The sequence below is a fragment of the Balaenoptera ricei genome, chromosome 10 (assembly GCF_028023285.1).
Source record: "Balaenoptera ricei isolate mBalRic1 chromosome 10, mBalRic1.hap2, whole genome shotgun sequence".
NCBI lineage: Eukaryota > Metazoa > Chordata > Mammalia > Artiodactyla > Balaenopteridae > Balaenoptera > Balaenoptera ricei.
Genome location: NC_082648.1, coordinates 72671229 through 72687495, shown reverse-complemented (window position 1 = coordinate 72687495; position 16267 = coordinate 72671229). Strand labels below are relative to the sequence as shown.

Genomic DNA, 16267 nt, shown 5'->3' with positions numbered 1-16267 from the left:
CAGTGTCATGCTCAAGACAATGGTATTCACTTGTGTGGTTACAATAAATTCACATTAAGACCAAAAAAACAAAATGAGGAAAAAGTCAAAGTTCAGGGAATGAAGTTTCTGTTTAAGTTATTACAGACCCACAAGTTATACACATTTTTACCACCCATTATCCCATTGGCTCCAACTTAGCCATTCCTATGACAAGAGATGCTGAAAATGTAACCTTTAAGTGGATGTCCTGTGTACCCTGGAAAAAGGATTTTCAACCAGAAGAGCTTTCCAGAAAAGAGGTTTCAGCAACTGTTTTTTTGTTTCTGGAGCAGAAACAAGCTGGATATAAGAAGAACAAAAAGGCCAATATGACTGGAGGGGAATGAGTGAAATTAAACAGAGAAGTAAACCAATGCTGCAGCATTTCAGGCCTTTTAAGACAGAATTTGGATTTAATCCAAAATGCAAGGGAAAGACACTGTGGAAGTTTGAGGAGAGACGCATGGCATAATCTAATTAATATTTTTAAAAATGTTATTCTGCTATGAGGATATAGATGAATAAGACGATAAGAGTAAAGCATCTGGGAAGAAATTGTCACAGTCCTGGGGGGAGGAAAATTTGTGGATTAGGGCAGTGGTGGTAGATATGGTAAGAGGCAGACAGATTTGAGATGTCTTTGGAAAGCAAAGCCAACAAAAGTTCTTAACAGATGAAACGGCAGGTTCGTATTAAAGAGAGGAATTAAGAATTACTACTAGATTTTTGGCCTGAGCGGTTGGTGGGACCGTTCACTGACATAGGGAAATAGAGGAGTAAACCTCAGAAGAGAAGAGACAGTTCCTCTGTTGAAATGTAAGAGAGTGAGGCATAAATGCAAGGGAATTGTTACATTCAGTGGTAGGGAAATGATATGATTTTCTTCTTATTGCTTTGTATTTTGGGTGAGATCATTAGAAAGTCATCTGACGAATGTCAGGAGAATGATGAGTGTTGCAATTTATGGAAGACGAGAAGATATAAAACAATCATTAGTGATACTTGGAGGCAAAATTTATCATGCAAACAGTAGGAATATTGGGTAGTACTAAGGACCCTCTTGAGATTTGCGATCACAAATTTTAAGGGTGACACTTCAATAGTTTGGGTGCTTTTCTCCAGCTATGTTCAGCTTCTCAGGTCAGGTCAGAATCAGGGGGAGATTTCAGTTTAACTGATGGTGTTCCCACAGGCTCATATAATGTAGAAGGACAGGAAGTTGAGGGTAATAAGGGAGTGATTTTAATTTTACGCGATAGAATCTAAGCCAAGTAAAGTGCAAAGTGAGGGCATGATTAGAAGGTGAAGAGTGAAAAGAAGTGGGGACAATGTGTTAGATGGGATCATAAATGTTAGAGAGTGATAGATTATGTGAACTGGAGAGAGAAGATGTCGTGTAGAGAGCAGAGTGCTTGAAATCGAGATTTGTGGAGAGGTTGAATTTATTGGGAGTGAGAAGTACTATGGTAGGACCATGGAAGTGATGGGATGAGATGAAATGGATAAAATGCTTATTATTGGAAGTGAAGATGGCAGGGACTGAGAAGGGAGATTATGGAGGGATCTTGCACGTGTATGTGGTAGTCCTCAAGGATAATGAATGAAGCAAGTAAAAAGGAGATCAGCAGTTGTTCAAAACACAGAGGGTTAGCGTATGAAACTGTGTTATGCTCTGTAGTTTGTGAAGAAGAAAGGAAAACCGGTAGGAAAGTGGCCAGAAGAACTGTTAAATTTAGTATGTTATTAATCTATTCCAGGTACCGTTGTAAGCATTTTACACCATATCAGACTACTTTAACCTCCTCCAGACTGCACATTTAGTAGCTGAGGAAACAGAGAGGTTAAATAAATTGTCCAAGATTACTAGCGAAGAGTGGAGCTGAATCTGGGCCTTCTGACTCCAGAGTAGACACTCTTAATCACTATGGAGTAGTTTCCTTCTTAGGATCAGTGCCTTGAGCACTATTTAATGTTGAAGTTGTTAGGACTGTAAAAGATGGTAGGGAGCTGTGAGAAGTCATGGTTTTATCAGAAAAACTCAGAGATTGGTGAGCTACACTTAAATCCTACCAAGTGGGGTTTAGCCTAGGGGAAGGGGCGAGCTCATCTAAAGGCCATAGAGCTCCCAAAAGTCCTTAATTCCAGAATAAGTCAAATCCTGATATCTTCCTTCATAGATGACTATGGGATTAGGATGCAACCTGTAAAGAGAGGTCCTCCTAGGCCCCCTGTCAGAGCAGGAGTCTAGGAGGCCACTGCTAATGGTGGGGTGTAAGGGCTGTGAGGGCTTATGAGACTGTAAGTACAGTGTTTAAGGAAATTCATGAGGAGCTATTTCAAATATACCTTTTGCCTCAGAAATGGTCTCCTAAGTGGGAAAAATATTAGTCACATAAGTTCCTCAGTGAGGTTAAAAATAAAGCTATCATTCACTGGATGTGAGGGGAAAAAGTCAATAAAGGGTAACTCTTCTAATGATAGTAAATCTGCAAAGAAACATGGTTCTGATGGTTTGTTGTTTTTTTGTTAGCTATTAAGTTTATTTAACAGAAAAACAAATTCAGTCGAAGATCATTCATTAAGATAAGCAGAATTAACAATAATTCATTAAACATTCTTTGAAGATGGTCCTATTTTACTATGATTACCTTCCCCATATCTGAGAGATTCATGAGTAAGTCTTGGAAGAGAGCACGTATTTCTTTTAATTCGATAAAACATTCAGTCAAATAATAAAGCAGGTGCTATTATTTTGTTTTGGGTTAATGACATGTAAGCTAGACTTTGCCATAAGACTCTGTTCTAATCTCTTATAATTTGGTTTAGAATGTCAAACATTTTGACTGTTTCAACAACCCATTAAGTGCTTTGCAAAATGACAAAACATTCTATATATGACTTAATATCTACTCCAGTTATACACAACACATCATGCTCAAGATCTAGATTTATTTGAAAACATTTAGTCCAATTTATATTAATGCAGAAAAATCACATCTAATAAACCACAATTGTAGCAGAGACAAAATAATTGTGTTCTGTCATATTTCCACACAAATATAATTTGATATTTAATTAAAGGGTGGTAAATCACAATCACATGTAAATAAAATATCCTCTCAGTAGTAGTAAGAACCTCTTTTGAGTATATAGGGTCTTCTGGGTTTATTCTCATACAGCTGCCGTTTCAGAATGTAGGGAATTTTTCTCTTTATAACTTCTTCCTTTTCATGTTTGTCATTTCCAGTATCAAGAACCTCTTCCTGAATCAACTGCAAGATAGACCGAATATGAATGAAACCTACATGCATAAAGTCTTCCATTTCAGAGGATTTGTCTACCTTTTATCTCATTTGCTATTCAGACAGTAAGATATATGTGGATGAGATGTATGAAGGTCAAAACAATTAAATGTTTTGCTCAAGACCAGGTGGCTCTCAAGTGGCTGGGACAGGATGAGACATGATTTTTCTGATTCTCCGTTCAGTGCTCTTAGTTCAGCAGGCCAGCCTTTAAAATTTTTTGTCTTTATTTGTCAAGCCCATATATTAATACCTCCAAATGAAGGAACACACTTAATATAACTTTGAGTATTTTTCTTCCATTTATGATAGACCAAAAGATGGAAATATATCATAAATCACAACAAATACAAAGTTTTGAAGCTAGTAAACCAGGTTTGGCCTCAAAAGTCAATAGAACTTTTTTTTTTTTAATTTAATTAATTTATTTATGGCTGCACTGGGTCTTCGTTGTGGTGCGTGGGCTTTGTGCATGGGCTTCTCTTGTTGCAGAGCACGGGCTCTAGGCACGCAGGCTTCAGTAGTTGTGGCACACGGGCTCAGTAGTTGTGGCTCACGGGCTCTAGAGCGCAGGATCAGTAGTCATGGCGCACGGGCTTAGTTGCTCTGTGGCATGTGGGATCTTCCCGGACCAGGGCTCGAACCTGTGTCCTCTGCATTGGCAGGTGGATTCTTAACCACTGTGCCACCAGGGAAGCCCCAGGTCAATAGAATTTTATATTCAATTAAGTTAATTACTGATTTGACTTGAAAGCCATTCTAAAGATCTATTTCTCAGTCATAGAGAGAGGAATGCTTGTTCTGACTACTTGCTCAGCTGTTGTAGAAATTAACATATGTGAAAGCTCTGTTTAAATGGTAAAGATCTTTATATTGTGCTGCTTAATAGTTAATCATTAAAAGCAAGTTCACATTCAAAAACTCAAGGGAGTTAATCTCTATGCAGGATCTTGTCTAATACCTCATTAAATATGCTGCATTCTAAAATTAGTTCCAAACACTTTTTCTGATAGTACTGTTCTCATTCAAATGTTCCACTGGCATAAAATATTTAGGAACTCTTTCCAGAGTTTTGCACATGATTTACACAAAATTTTTTTAAAAATCAATGCTCAAGGTAAGAACTGTATTCACATCTGTGAATGTCTTCTAAACTTTGGGGTGACTATAATACTGACAGGAGAGTAAGTTTTTAATCATAATCTGTATGCATTGAATCGTATCACAAGTACTTTATTTCAACCCACAGCTGTTCAATTTCATAGAAGGAAAAACAGCTACTGTCAGACAATCTAGTTTCTTAATCTTTTGTTTCTCTGTGCACATAGTCTGTAATTGTACTACACTCTGAATAATATTATCATTTTATTTTAAATCACTCAACAACATTTAAAATAGCAAACGTTTTAATCTTATGTGTACCTGATTTGTCTGTATTATAGTTTATTGAGGGTTTATTTTCTTTCCTGGATAAACAGCACATAATTGATATTTCCCTATGTTAAAATTAGTATTTTTCAAGTTTTATTGATGTAATATTTTGAAGAGAAAATCATTTAGCTGGAATTGGAATTAAGGGATAAACAGTCCAGCAAGAAAAATTAAAACTAGCTTTTTTTTTTTTAATCTGGAAAATATCATTTTGTTTACAAGTTAGAATAAACACTAGAAGTTCTGCATTTCATTTCCTCTTTTCCACAGGGTATCTCTGTGACAGTGTGTTATAGAGATTGTTATATTAGCAGGAAAGTCATCCTCAGACCCTCAGATCCCCAGTGTTGGTATAAGCCCAGAATATGAAACATGAAGCAAATTTCTCTTAGGGGTTAATCTGAAAGAAATATTTTCTTTGTCGGGAAAATTTTAAAATTTTCTTCTTATTTTTTCTTAAAGCATTTTCATTTCTCTTTTCTCTTCCAAAAATTTCCAAACCAAAGGTGGTGAGTCACCAGTGTAGTATTTAATAGAACTGATTCATCCACTCCTTTGTGGTAGTTCTGGATAATGAAATTTGACTGTACTAGCCATAGTGGACCTCGTTTAGCTTCTAAGGATGAGTGAAATCCACAATCCACACATTCAATTAAAATAGAAATATGTATATATCCTTATCATTCTGGTTTTATTTGCCTAATATATTCAAATGAAACTGGAACCTTTTGTGTTCTGTGTTTGTTTATAAATAAACACACATGACTTATGTGTTTCTAAGAAAACATTTTGCATTTCCTAAATTTCTTAGGCATGCCACCACCACCACCAAAAACTGCCTAAGCATGCCATCCACAATAAAAGCATATGTATCAAATCTGCCCTAAGACAGATCCCCCTTTTAAGACCAAAGAAAAGATATTTCGCTAAACTCCAAATATTTGCAGGACACTTTGAAGATCTGAAGGAATGTTAACCTCAACACATGGTTTATTCTTCCTTAATATTTGTAAGTCTTCCTGTTATGATAATGATCAGGATTAAAAAAATCAGTACAAATGAGAGTTAACTAGTATAGCCGCAATCATATTCATATTTTGTTTTTGTTTACCTCCCAGTGTTGAAAGGCCCTGCTGTGACAGATTTTTCGGAGCTGGTATATTGTCAGCATTGCTTCCAAGCTAAAGCCATCTAAGGGAGTCGGAAATTTCCTTCTTGTAATAAGCTCCTCCTCAGGAAACTCTCCTGTTTCCTCGGCTTGGCTGTTCAGGTTATTTACAAGACTGCAAACATTCAGCAGGCTCATTTTCCAAGAGGGAACACTTGCTTTACTGATCTGAAATGTAGAAAGAAATAGTTAATGCAATTAAAATTTGTGTTGTAAGAGTTAGAAATAAATTTCTATTGTGCTAAGCCATTACCTTTTAAGATCTAATTCTTAGTCTAGCCAAATAAAAACACTGTTGTTAATTAGTAACTTCGTATCACAAAGTTGAAGAGTGTCGATACTTCATATCCTCTATTTACCAAATGCAATAGAGTTAATACACATAAACACACACATACATGAGCAAAGCAAGAAAGAAAATAGAAATTACAGTAAGTAGAAATACATAAATATACATGTATACATCACAGGTGAAAATATTAAAAATACCACTCTCTCCTTATTACACTTCAGTTTAGTGTCTAATGGAACAGCGGCCAAGGTGATACTAATAGATTTGGATAATTACAGTAGTGTGAGACCACGAATCTATTCCACACATTAATAGTTGTCACAGGTAACATCACAGCTCAATTTATTTATTTGAAAATTATAATATTTTCTAAAATATCCTTTTCTAATAAGATCTTGTCTGAAACCATTATTACCATAATTAACAACTTTCTCATTTGCCAATTTTTGGAGAAACTAAGTGTGAAATAACATAAAACTTAACAAGCATCTCAAAGGGCACAGATGAAGAGAAGCACAAATTTTTTCTAAAGAACATAAAAAAATTTTTTTGGAATGACCACAAAGCTGTGATGAGAAGATTCAAAAATATTAGTATCAATTTTATTGGCGTCAGTTCTCTCTGAATTATTCTCCAAATGCAATGCAATTCCAAATCAAAGTTCCAATTTGGAAAATATGGGGAGACTGGAAGTTTAGAGGAGGGAGTGTAGCAAAACAATTATGAAGTTAATTTGAAAGTATGAATATGTGAGAACTAAGAAGACTTAGAAAAATAAAAAGGTAATGAGGAAGGACTTACTCTACCAGATATTAAAATGTATCTTAAAGCTGCAGTAATCAGAGTGAATTAATAGAGTAAGAATAAATATAAAACTCAACAAAAGAGAATATAATGTCCAAAATTTGATCCAAGTAAATATGATTGAAGAGCAGATAGCAAAGTTTGCATTTGAAGTCCTTGGGACAGTTGGCTATGGGGAAAGCTGGATTTAGATCTAGTTATAACGTTTATTGACATATTATAGTCTAACAATATCCAGATGGGTTAAATATGAGTAAAAATAAAAATATGTAAATATATAGAATTTATTTTATAAATTTGGAAAAATATTGTTAAGCAAATATCCAAACCAGAATCCATAAAGGAAAAGATCATTTTAAATACATAAATGTGTAAATTATCTCTCAAAAATTAACTGCCTGAACTAAAATCAAAAGCAAGGTATACTGTAAAAGCTGCCACAAAATGTTAATATACTTAACACAGGTGGAGCTCTTCCAAAAGAAACTGGTGAATGCCCCAATTAAAAAAAAAAAAAAAAACACTTAAAAATTGTTAAACCTCAGATAAATAATATGAGCAGACAAGTCACAGAATCGCTATCAAAGAAGAAATATGGAACAGAAATATGTGGAATGATGTTCAACGTGGCTACTATCAGATCAGAAGACCCTAAAAAGTATAAGTACGCTTGATGTACTTATAAGGATATGGAGAAACAGACACTTTCTCTTCTAAATATGTGTTAGTCTGAGTATACATTGGTATAATTTCTTGAAAGGTGTTTTGGCAATATGTATTAAAATTGTAAATGTGCATAGCCTTTGATTAAGATTTTACCTTAGGGACATGCAAATCTGTGAGTACAAAAATATTCGGTATAATGTTTTCAACCAGTTTGGAAATACATTCAGCTATGCCCCTCGAATGTGATTATCAGCCTGTTCTTGAATTTTTCTGCTATGGGATGCTTAGAGGCAGCGTGCTCCACTGTGTGGCAGCAACACCTTATGTCTTGCCAAGTAATGGGATGCTACAATTTTGCATTCGGAAAGCTCTTTAGAGATCATCTGATTGTTTTCCTTAGAACACTAGCTCTGTACTCACTGTTTTTAAAAAGGAGTTCCACTGTCAAGTGAATTGGAAAACTTGAGTTTAAAGGAAGTTTAAAGGAAATTTAAAGGCTTCTTGAATTTAGATATCCCCAGAGCTTTTTACTTGCAAACATTCATTGTAACTTTTCAACGGTGCTAACATAATATCCAATGCTCCCCAAACTAATTGACCATATAATGCTTTATTCATAAGGTATCTGTCGGGACTTGTGTTGTCTGATTATTTTTTTGGATGAGGAAACTGAGTAAAGCATTTTGTTCTCTTCTGCCAGTTAAAACAGTCACTACATCACTCACTAGTATAATACTATTTAATATCACCTTAGCCCCTGTCATACTTTGGAAGCACTGCAGAGAGGGCACTTTTGACAATAGGATGTCTAAATAGACATGTATTTAAGAACATTTCTTATAAGGTTTAAATAGTTCACTCAAGAAAATGACAAAGACTCTGTCTTTGATGAAATCTGATTTAGGCTCCTCTGAGCCCTCTTCTTGACGAGGTCCCAACCTTGGGCTCTGTCCTTGGTCTACTTAGTCCAGTTTTAGCAAGAATCCTTCTGAGTCAAGTTAGTAAAAATGCCCCACCGTTGGTACCTGATCATCCTAGGATTCTATGGAGTTGTCTAGCAAGAATCCTCCTAGATTTAGTGTTTCCTCAGTAATTTTCCATACAATGATCCACCCCAACCCTGTTCCTTGGCTGTAAATCCACACTTGTCCTTGTTGTATTTGGAGTTGAGCATGATCTTTGCAAAACCATAGTTCCTCTTGAATAAAGTCTTCCTTGCTATCTTTAACAAGTGTCATGAATAATTTTCTTTAACAATAAACATTCTTATTTATTAAATTATTTTACATAAATGTCTATAATAGACCTAAGCCTATAGATAAGAAATTTAGAATATTGTCTTCTCTTGCTTTTAAAATGAGGAAAACAAGAATATTTGTGGTTCTTACTTAGCATTATTTGATTAAACTCCTAATACTGAATAAGATCCTGGTCAAATTTTGGTTTCCTTAATTAAATGGGACCTAATCTATATTACTAATGGTCACTATCTATAATACACTGAACTCAAATGTATTACAAGCATTTGAATTGTTGAATTGGTGAATTCATGGTGAATTCAAGTATTTCACCTAAGTAAAAATAAAGTCATCTGTGGTGGAGCCCTGAAGTTCTTACAGCTGAATACAAAAGGTAAGGGCTAGTAATAAATCCTAGACTCTTATTGTTAGTACATAAATATTTATTAAACTCTTACTGTATTCAAGACATTGAATTTGATCATAGAAAATTACATCATTCCAGCAGCTTTTTGAGAGCCTAAAGAAAACATACTCTTTTCTTCAAAGTTCTCTTTCTTAATAAAACTATACCAAAGCACTACCACTGGTAATAAAGAGAATTGTATGGTGAGAACAAATTTCTTTATCTTCCCCTTCTCTTCAGGCTTTGGAATCTCTCTTGGCCTTCTGTTGCTTAACAGTATTTCTACATTAGTATTTCAATGTCTAAATAGTTTTACTTTAAAATTGAAATTACCTTTAGAGTGGAAAGAAGAAAGCTGAAGCTTTCTGAAGCTTTTAATAATGGAGTTATACCAATTTCAAATACTATCCTTTCAAAATTTTAGATGCAGTATTTTGGTTAAAATGGTCAAAAGTTTAGAGTTTTCATTTGCATAGAACACTACACACACCAAAAACTAATTGAATCACAGAGAAATAAGTGATAGTAGTTTTATAAAAAATAAGAAATGAGCTTTATGTTCCCATCCTAGCAGCAAAATTAGGATAATTATGCTTCTGGGTGCTTCCTCATCATAGTCTGTATTTTACTTATTTCAAGTAAAAAAGGAGGCAATGGGATTCAATTTTTCTTCCATGATCTGTTTTAGAGATATATCCCATGACTGAATGAAAGCGGTATATGTTATTCTGTCTATACTTTTGCTACGTATTTCTCTTAAGAATAAAACTAAACCACTTCATATACTGAAATTGTTTTTCCCTTGCAGCATCTTGGCCAGGGAAGGAATCATAACCTCTACTCCCACATTTTTGCAAAGTAGCTGGCAATCCCCACACCATATCACATTTTGGAGATTATTGAGGACCTTTATTTGTCTACATAAACTTGAAATCACAGAGGTAAAATCTCTACCAAGACACTAAGGTATACTAATCTGTTCCATTTTTCAAAACAGACTATTGACTTCACTTGTCTTCCTATTTATGAGTTGAAGTGCTTATAGCCATTGTTATTCTGATTGAGTATTAAACAAAGGATCCGTTATTTTAGGTTAAATATATTTGTTCACTGAGTTTTAATGACTAAATGAAGTTTGATCATTCTTGATAGGAAACCCACCAAATCATGGTAGAATTTGGTTTCAATGTGTTCAACTTTTGTAGATCTGGGCAATTGTGGAAATATATAGGTGCTTAAATTTTCCCCAAATGCCTTTTAAGGACCATAGTAGAAAACGTCTTTGTTAGCTCTGAGATAACAGTGACCCACATTCTCATACACACACAGAAATGGCTATTACCCCTTCACACCCACTACTGAACATAATTCTACTTCTATGCTGGGGGTTGTTGCACCTGGAACATGCTTATCCAATTAGGGAAGAGAAGCCTGAGGTGGCAGGAGTCGTCCTGAGCATTTACTTTCTTACCACAGCGCCTGTGGAGTCCTCAGCATTACAACAGTGATTGCACCGGGCGACTGCCTCACCTCAAGATATGTTTTTCTTTGAGAAACATCTTCTGGTTGGGAAACCTGTTCTCTAACTCTACATTTAGATACACACTGATTAACTCACTCCGAGTAAATCAAGATTGTGTAGTAGCATGGTAACTGGGTATATTCTAATTGAGTTGTATTCCTAGGTACAGGCTGGAATCTAAAAACCTTGCTTTCAAGACCCCAAGAGAGGAATACTAAGGTCCAGTACAAAGTTTCACCTGATTCAATAAAAACAATAAGCAGGTACCAATAACACTTCTGTTATGAGGAGAATTTAAATCAAGGTGTGGACTTAATGTAAATGTCTAGGAGATCATAAACTCCAACCCCAACATTTAAAAATAAGGAAACAAAGGCAAGCAATGTTAACTAACCCCCTTGCTTAAGATCAAATAGTTCATAAGTCACAGTTGTGGGATTAGATCTCAAGGCTTCTGTTTGCTAGTCTATTGCTCTTTACTCTCTACCACATTTCTTTCATGGGTTTCATGAACTTTAATTCTTAATTTAGGAACTCCACTTCACTCTCCCCAATAGCACAAGAAAGGCAAAAATATCACTTAATTTTCATTTATGTATTTATCTTGGGGCCAATATACCTTTCATCATACACAATGTGACTGGAATGGAAAAAGGAGTTTTAAAAATATATTTGCATGTCCACATAAATAATATGTGACTACTTAATTAAATTTGCAATATAGTGATTGATACACTATACAGTATCAATATAGCTTCTTTCCCTGTCACATCAACACCCTTAAGTCCTTTGAACTTAAGGAAAAGTTTCCCCATAAAGGAAATGCCTCCCAATGAACTTTTCAGTCTCAATGGGAAGTTATTACTATAGGAAAAGGACACCATGTTTATAATGAGAGTTCATATGTTTTTCAGTCCTTGGTTTAAAAAAAAAGAAAAAGTTACCTTTGATGTATGCATGTTGGTCAATAAATCTGCTTCTAACGCTTTCATTTCCTCTTCTGAATCTGAGTAAAATCAAAACCACATGTTTACTGTATAATCACATATCATGTAATTATATTATAACCTAGAGATTTAAGATTAGTCTCAAAAAACTTTGTTTTAGAAGTTTATTGTCTTTGCTATGTATTCATTCTCCTTAGAATAACATTCAGAAAAAACAATTATAGTTTTACTTTAGGCTAACAGAATAGAATAATAGAAGCACTTTTAAGAAAACAAACACATGATTTTATGCCAGGAGAGCTATTGATGATTTGGAGTTGTTTAATCACTGAATCTCATTATTAAAAAAAAACCCTGATTATATGATATAATAAAGATTTCATCAAATATGCTGGATAATTTTTACTGGAAATAGTTTACATATACAGAATATATACATATTGATATTTTAAAAACAACATAATGAAAAGGTATGTATAAGACATTTTTTCAAGATAAAAACAAAGGAAATTGCTTGTTGATAATTTTAGAATAAGAAAGACACTGAGATTTGTTTAATTTGAGATGCTATTTTACAAAACACACTTTGAAAGATTTGTTTCTCTACTTTAAACAAGGATTTAGAATCACGTGTACTTAGCAATTTTATCACAGGCTATTAAGAAAATTGTTTAAGCAAGGGTGGAGTTGCCATCAATACATGTACAAGAGTGTGGAAAATGGATTTCTGATGTTTTTTAGAATATTCTTTCCAGTTTCCAATAATGAATACTTCACAGAGAAGAAAAATTTAGAAAATACTATAAGGTAATAGAAATAAATTTATAGAACACTATACTGAGTTAATTCATAAAATCATAGCAGGAGTTTGAATTAATTTCAGTGTCATATTTCTGATATAACAGTATAAAACAGGCTAAATAATTTTTGCTGCATTTATCCCTTGGGTTTTTTTCCACCTTGATGTGATCATTCAATTATTTTCCAACATTAATTAGAGCATATTGCAATCACTATAATATTTCATATTACTCTTTTAAATTTAAATCTTATTTTCAAGGTGAGCTATTGATAGATATTTGACAATGTATGGTTTCTTCTTAATTATCACATGCAAAATACTCTACAGGGAAATAATTTTTATCAATATAAGAATGACAATTGTCCAGTTACATTCTGTATCAACTTAAATGACATGCAAAAAATAGTTAACTTAATAATACGTCTATTTGTCACACAGAAAAGTTATATAAAATGTACTCTTAAAAGGGCTTGGTATTGTGTGTATTTTTCTAGAAATAATTTTCTACAAATAATGCTTTATTCATTTATTCATTAAATATCAATTTTCACTTTGTTATCTTAATATACACACAATTAAGAAAATAATTTTTGAGAGGGAGAAGCCACCATGTCCTAAGAGAGTGAATGAGGAAGAGAGAAAACATTTCAAATGCAATCAGTTTTAATTATGGGTTTGCACTTTGACAGGCACCACTCCTGTACTTCTCATTAGAGAGTGACCAGCTTGATTTAAGTTTCACATGTTTTTTTTTTTTTTTTTTTCTAGTGGTTACATTGCAAAGGGGAACATGAAGTGTTTCATTGAAATCCCTTTTATTACCTTGCAGATTTAAAAAAGAAAAAGAAATCTTTCAGTTCTTGTAATCATAAAACAGAGAGAGAAAATATCCAGCTTCTATCACTAAAAAGGAAATCCAGAATAAGGGAGAAACTCTTCTCCCTGGATACATTAACGTTAAGTGGCAACACGCTGTAAAAATGGAAAAAGAAATCACTTCAGGGAGTTGTGAAATGCAGCTGAGCTTACCTGAGCACAGACTCCAGGAGCTGAAAGCCAGGAGTATCATACACACCAGTTGGATTTTCATTCCTGCCATCATCTTCTTGAGCCTCCTAGCAAGCCCAGTCCATAAACGTCTGAGACAGGCTGAAGGGGGCTCTCTAGTGCTTCCTCTTGCCTCCAGCTGAGTTTGGAAGTGACTGAACTATGAGAGATGCTTTGACCATTCCCTAAGTATATATATATATATATATATATATATATGCAGGGGATGATGTCATCAGTATACAGGGATTATCTCTTCAGGATGTGCCCTTCATTTCCATCCCTCCCCTCCACTCCCCACTTCCTCCTCCCTTTCTTCTTTGTCCCCCCGACACCTCTCCCCCACTTCTGAACCTCCAGTAACAGCGACATCTTCCCTAATTGCCACGGCTGCTCCAGATTTCTGACACACAGGAGTCATTCAAAAGCAATTCCATACAGAGCATACTGGAAAAGAACTTCCAGTACTATTCTTTCCCCATTTCCTCTTATTCTCTGACTCGAAGAAGTTGTCATTTTGGTTTTGTGAAGCATGAGATCTGTTATTTCCAATAGAATCAAAATCTCCAGGATGAATGCCTAAAATCAGTAATTCTTTAGGTTTGGAAGTTCTTAAAGAGTCAGGATTCTTTTCTGATAACCCATACTTTTGAACAAGTGTTTTGTGGTTTCAGGACTGATAAGGTCTTAGACAATACATGCTAGAAGAAGAAAGCAAGTGGAAGATAAGCAGAAAATCAGTTATAATATTGGGTTAAGCAAAAGAATTTAGAGAAAGGAGAGAGAATCAATTTTAAGAAAAGAGACTAGTAGCTCTAAGCAATAGGGTATTATTTCCTAACAAATTGAAAAGTCTATTTTAAGTAACTGAAAGGATGACTGAATTATGTATGCTGATTTATGGTTGAGTGTCTTAGAAAGACAATTTCATGTTTACAAAACCCAACTATAATTTATTTACGTGTTAGCAGGCAGAAATATGTATTATTGTATCACTGATTGCTGTTTTCTGATACTTTCCTCTTTTCCTGTCTGCATCGCTCTGCTCCTTTAGATTCATTCTTGCTGCCCCATCCTATTCAGTCTATAATCTCCTTTTCACTGGTTTTCGCCATTGCATCAGATTTCTTCCCCTGTGATAGTGATAAAGATGAGACGGTACTTCTGGAACGGAGACAATCTTAAATAACCACCGTCCACCCGTCGCATTCTTAAGACCGCATCTTCACATATTTCATGAGTTACAATGACACTCTTTCCCTCTCCCGGGTTCTCAGTAGAAAATTGCTCAAAATGTCTTTTGGAGTGAAGTTTTCTTCTTGCATTAAGTATTTCAGGATACATGGCATGACTGGAAAAGATGGTGCTGTTAGAAATGTGAATATTTGAAGGTAAATGTGTCTGAGACTTGTTCACTTCTTAAACATATCAACCAGATAGTAACAATCGAGAAAAGAAGTCTGGATTGATTTCTACAGAGAGTTGATTTATATCATATGGTATATGTCTATGGAAATTACTTCTCCATTTTACCCTACACCTAAGAAGAGGGACTAATTCCAAACATGTAATAATAATTTAAAATAGCAAGGAGTCATTCATGTAACTTAATGTTTAGGAATTTAACAATGGCTGATATTTTTTACTTCTTTTAGTTTGTTTTACAGACTTACATACCACACAGCATTGAACACGACTCACTTGAGGAAAGTTTTATATGTAAAGGGTAATTAATTGGCAAAGAAATTTGAAATATGTACTCTTAATGTTTGCCTTTCTGCCACTAGGGGGCGCAATAGATGTTTACAAGGTTTTTTATTTTCACTTGACGGATCACATTAGAATTCTGAGCATTATGCTTACTTTCTTCTCATGATCAGAGCATCTTTGTGACAGAATCCTTTCAAAGCCACTTTAATGAAGAAGTCAAGAAATTATATATTCTTTGCATGATATTTAAATTAGTTGTTTTATGAGCTTTTGACATGCAAATACAAAGAATAATCTTTTAAAATGTGTGATAGCAGCCTAATGGTAACAAGAAAGTGTGAGTCCTATTTTTCTCAACTGATTTCTTTAATACATGAAGCTCAGGGAAATGTTGACAAAATTTATTCTTAATTAATTAGAAAAAAAGGGGGAGAATTAATAGTGGGAATTCATTTTGTTTCAAATATATCACTTCATTAGCTGTCAATGTAGAAATGATAAGTCTGAAAGAATTGGGGGAAATGTGTTAGCAAATGTCAAATGATTGAAAATCAGATAGATGCTATACACTATTTTTTCTTTTGGGAGAAAAAGAAGATGTGTAACTTTTATGGTAAAATTATGATATAGATAAACTTTATCTGACCTCTAAATGGTATTTTAAAAAACATCTGTTACACCTTTGCTTTTCAGCTCCAATGCCTTCGAGCTATAGAAAAGCCAATTAAACAATTTGTTTTAAGAGACAGTAAGTTATGTGTGGATATTTGCCTTTAAACGTATTTCAGGAAGTACTTCAATGATGTCTTTTATGCAGGATTTCAGGCACCTTTCTATGGAGGTGGGTGAAATATCTTTATTCTAAAGCCTTTATGCCTAAAATCCTTCTAATTTTTATTTAGCTTTTAAAA

At 34.3% G+C, this 16267-nt stretch overlaps 1 protein-coding gene across 1 annotated transcript; it reads right to left on the bottom strand.

Annotated features, from left to right (window-relative positions):
- Positions 1–2523: 2523 nt before the first annotated feature.
- NTS (neurotensin) lies at positions 2524–13834 on the bottom strand. Its single transcript, XM_059934725.1, has 4 exons — positions 13629–13834; positions 11795–11856; positions 5866–6090; positions 2524–3293 (listed from the first exon to the last, which is right to left on the bottom strand). Exons 1-4 carry the CDS (start codon positions 13699–13701, stop codon positions 3141–3143), a joined length of 513 nt encoding a protein of 170 aa, XP_059790708.1. The 5' UTR covers positions 13702–13834; the 3' UTR covers positions 2524–3140.
- Between the last annotated feature and the right edge of the window lie 2433 nt (positions 13835–16267).

Coding starts and splice junctions, on each gene's coding strand:
- NTS (XM_059934725.1), bottom strand. CDS start 13,701: ATGATGGCAGGAATGAAAATCCAACTGGTGTGTATGATACTCCTGGCT. Junction 11,857..13,628: donor CTCCTGGAGTCTGTGCTCAG/GTAAGCTCAGCT, acceptor GATTTTACTCAG/ATTCAGAAGAGGAAATGAAA. Junction 3,294..5,865: donor GGGCCTTTCAACACTGGGAG/GTAAACAAAAAC, acceptor TCTATCTTGCAG/TTGATTCAGGAAGAGGTTCT.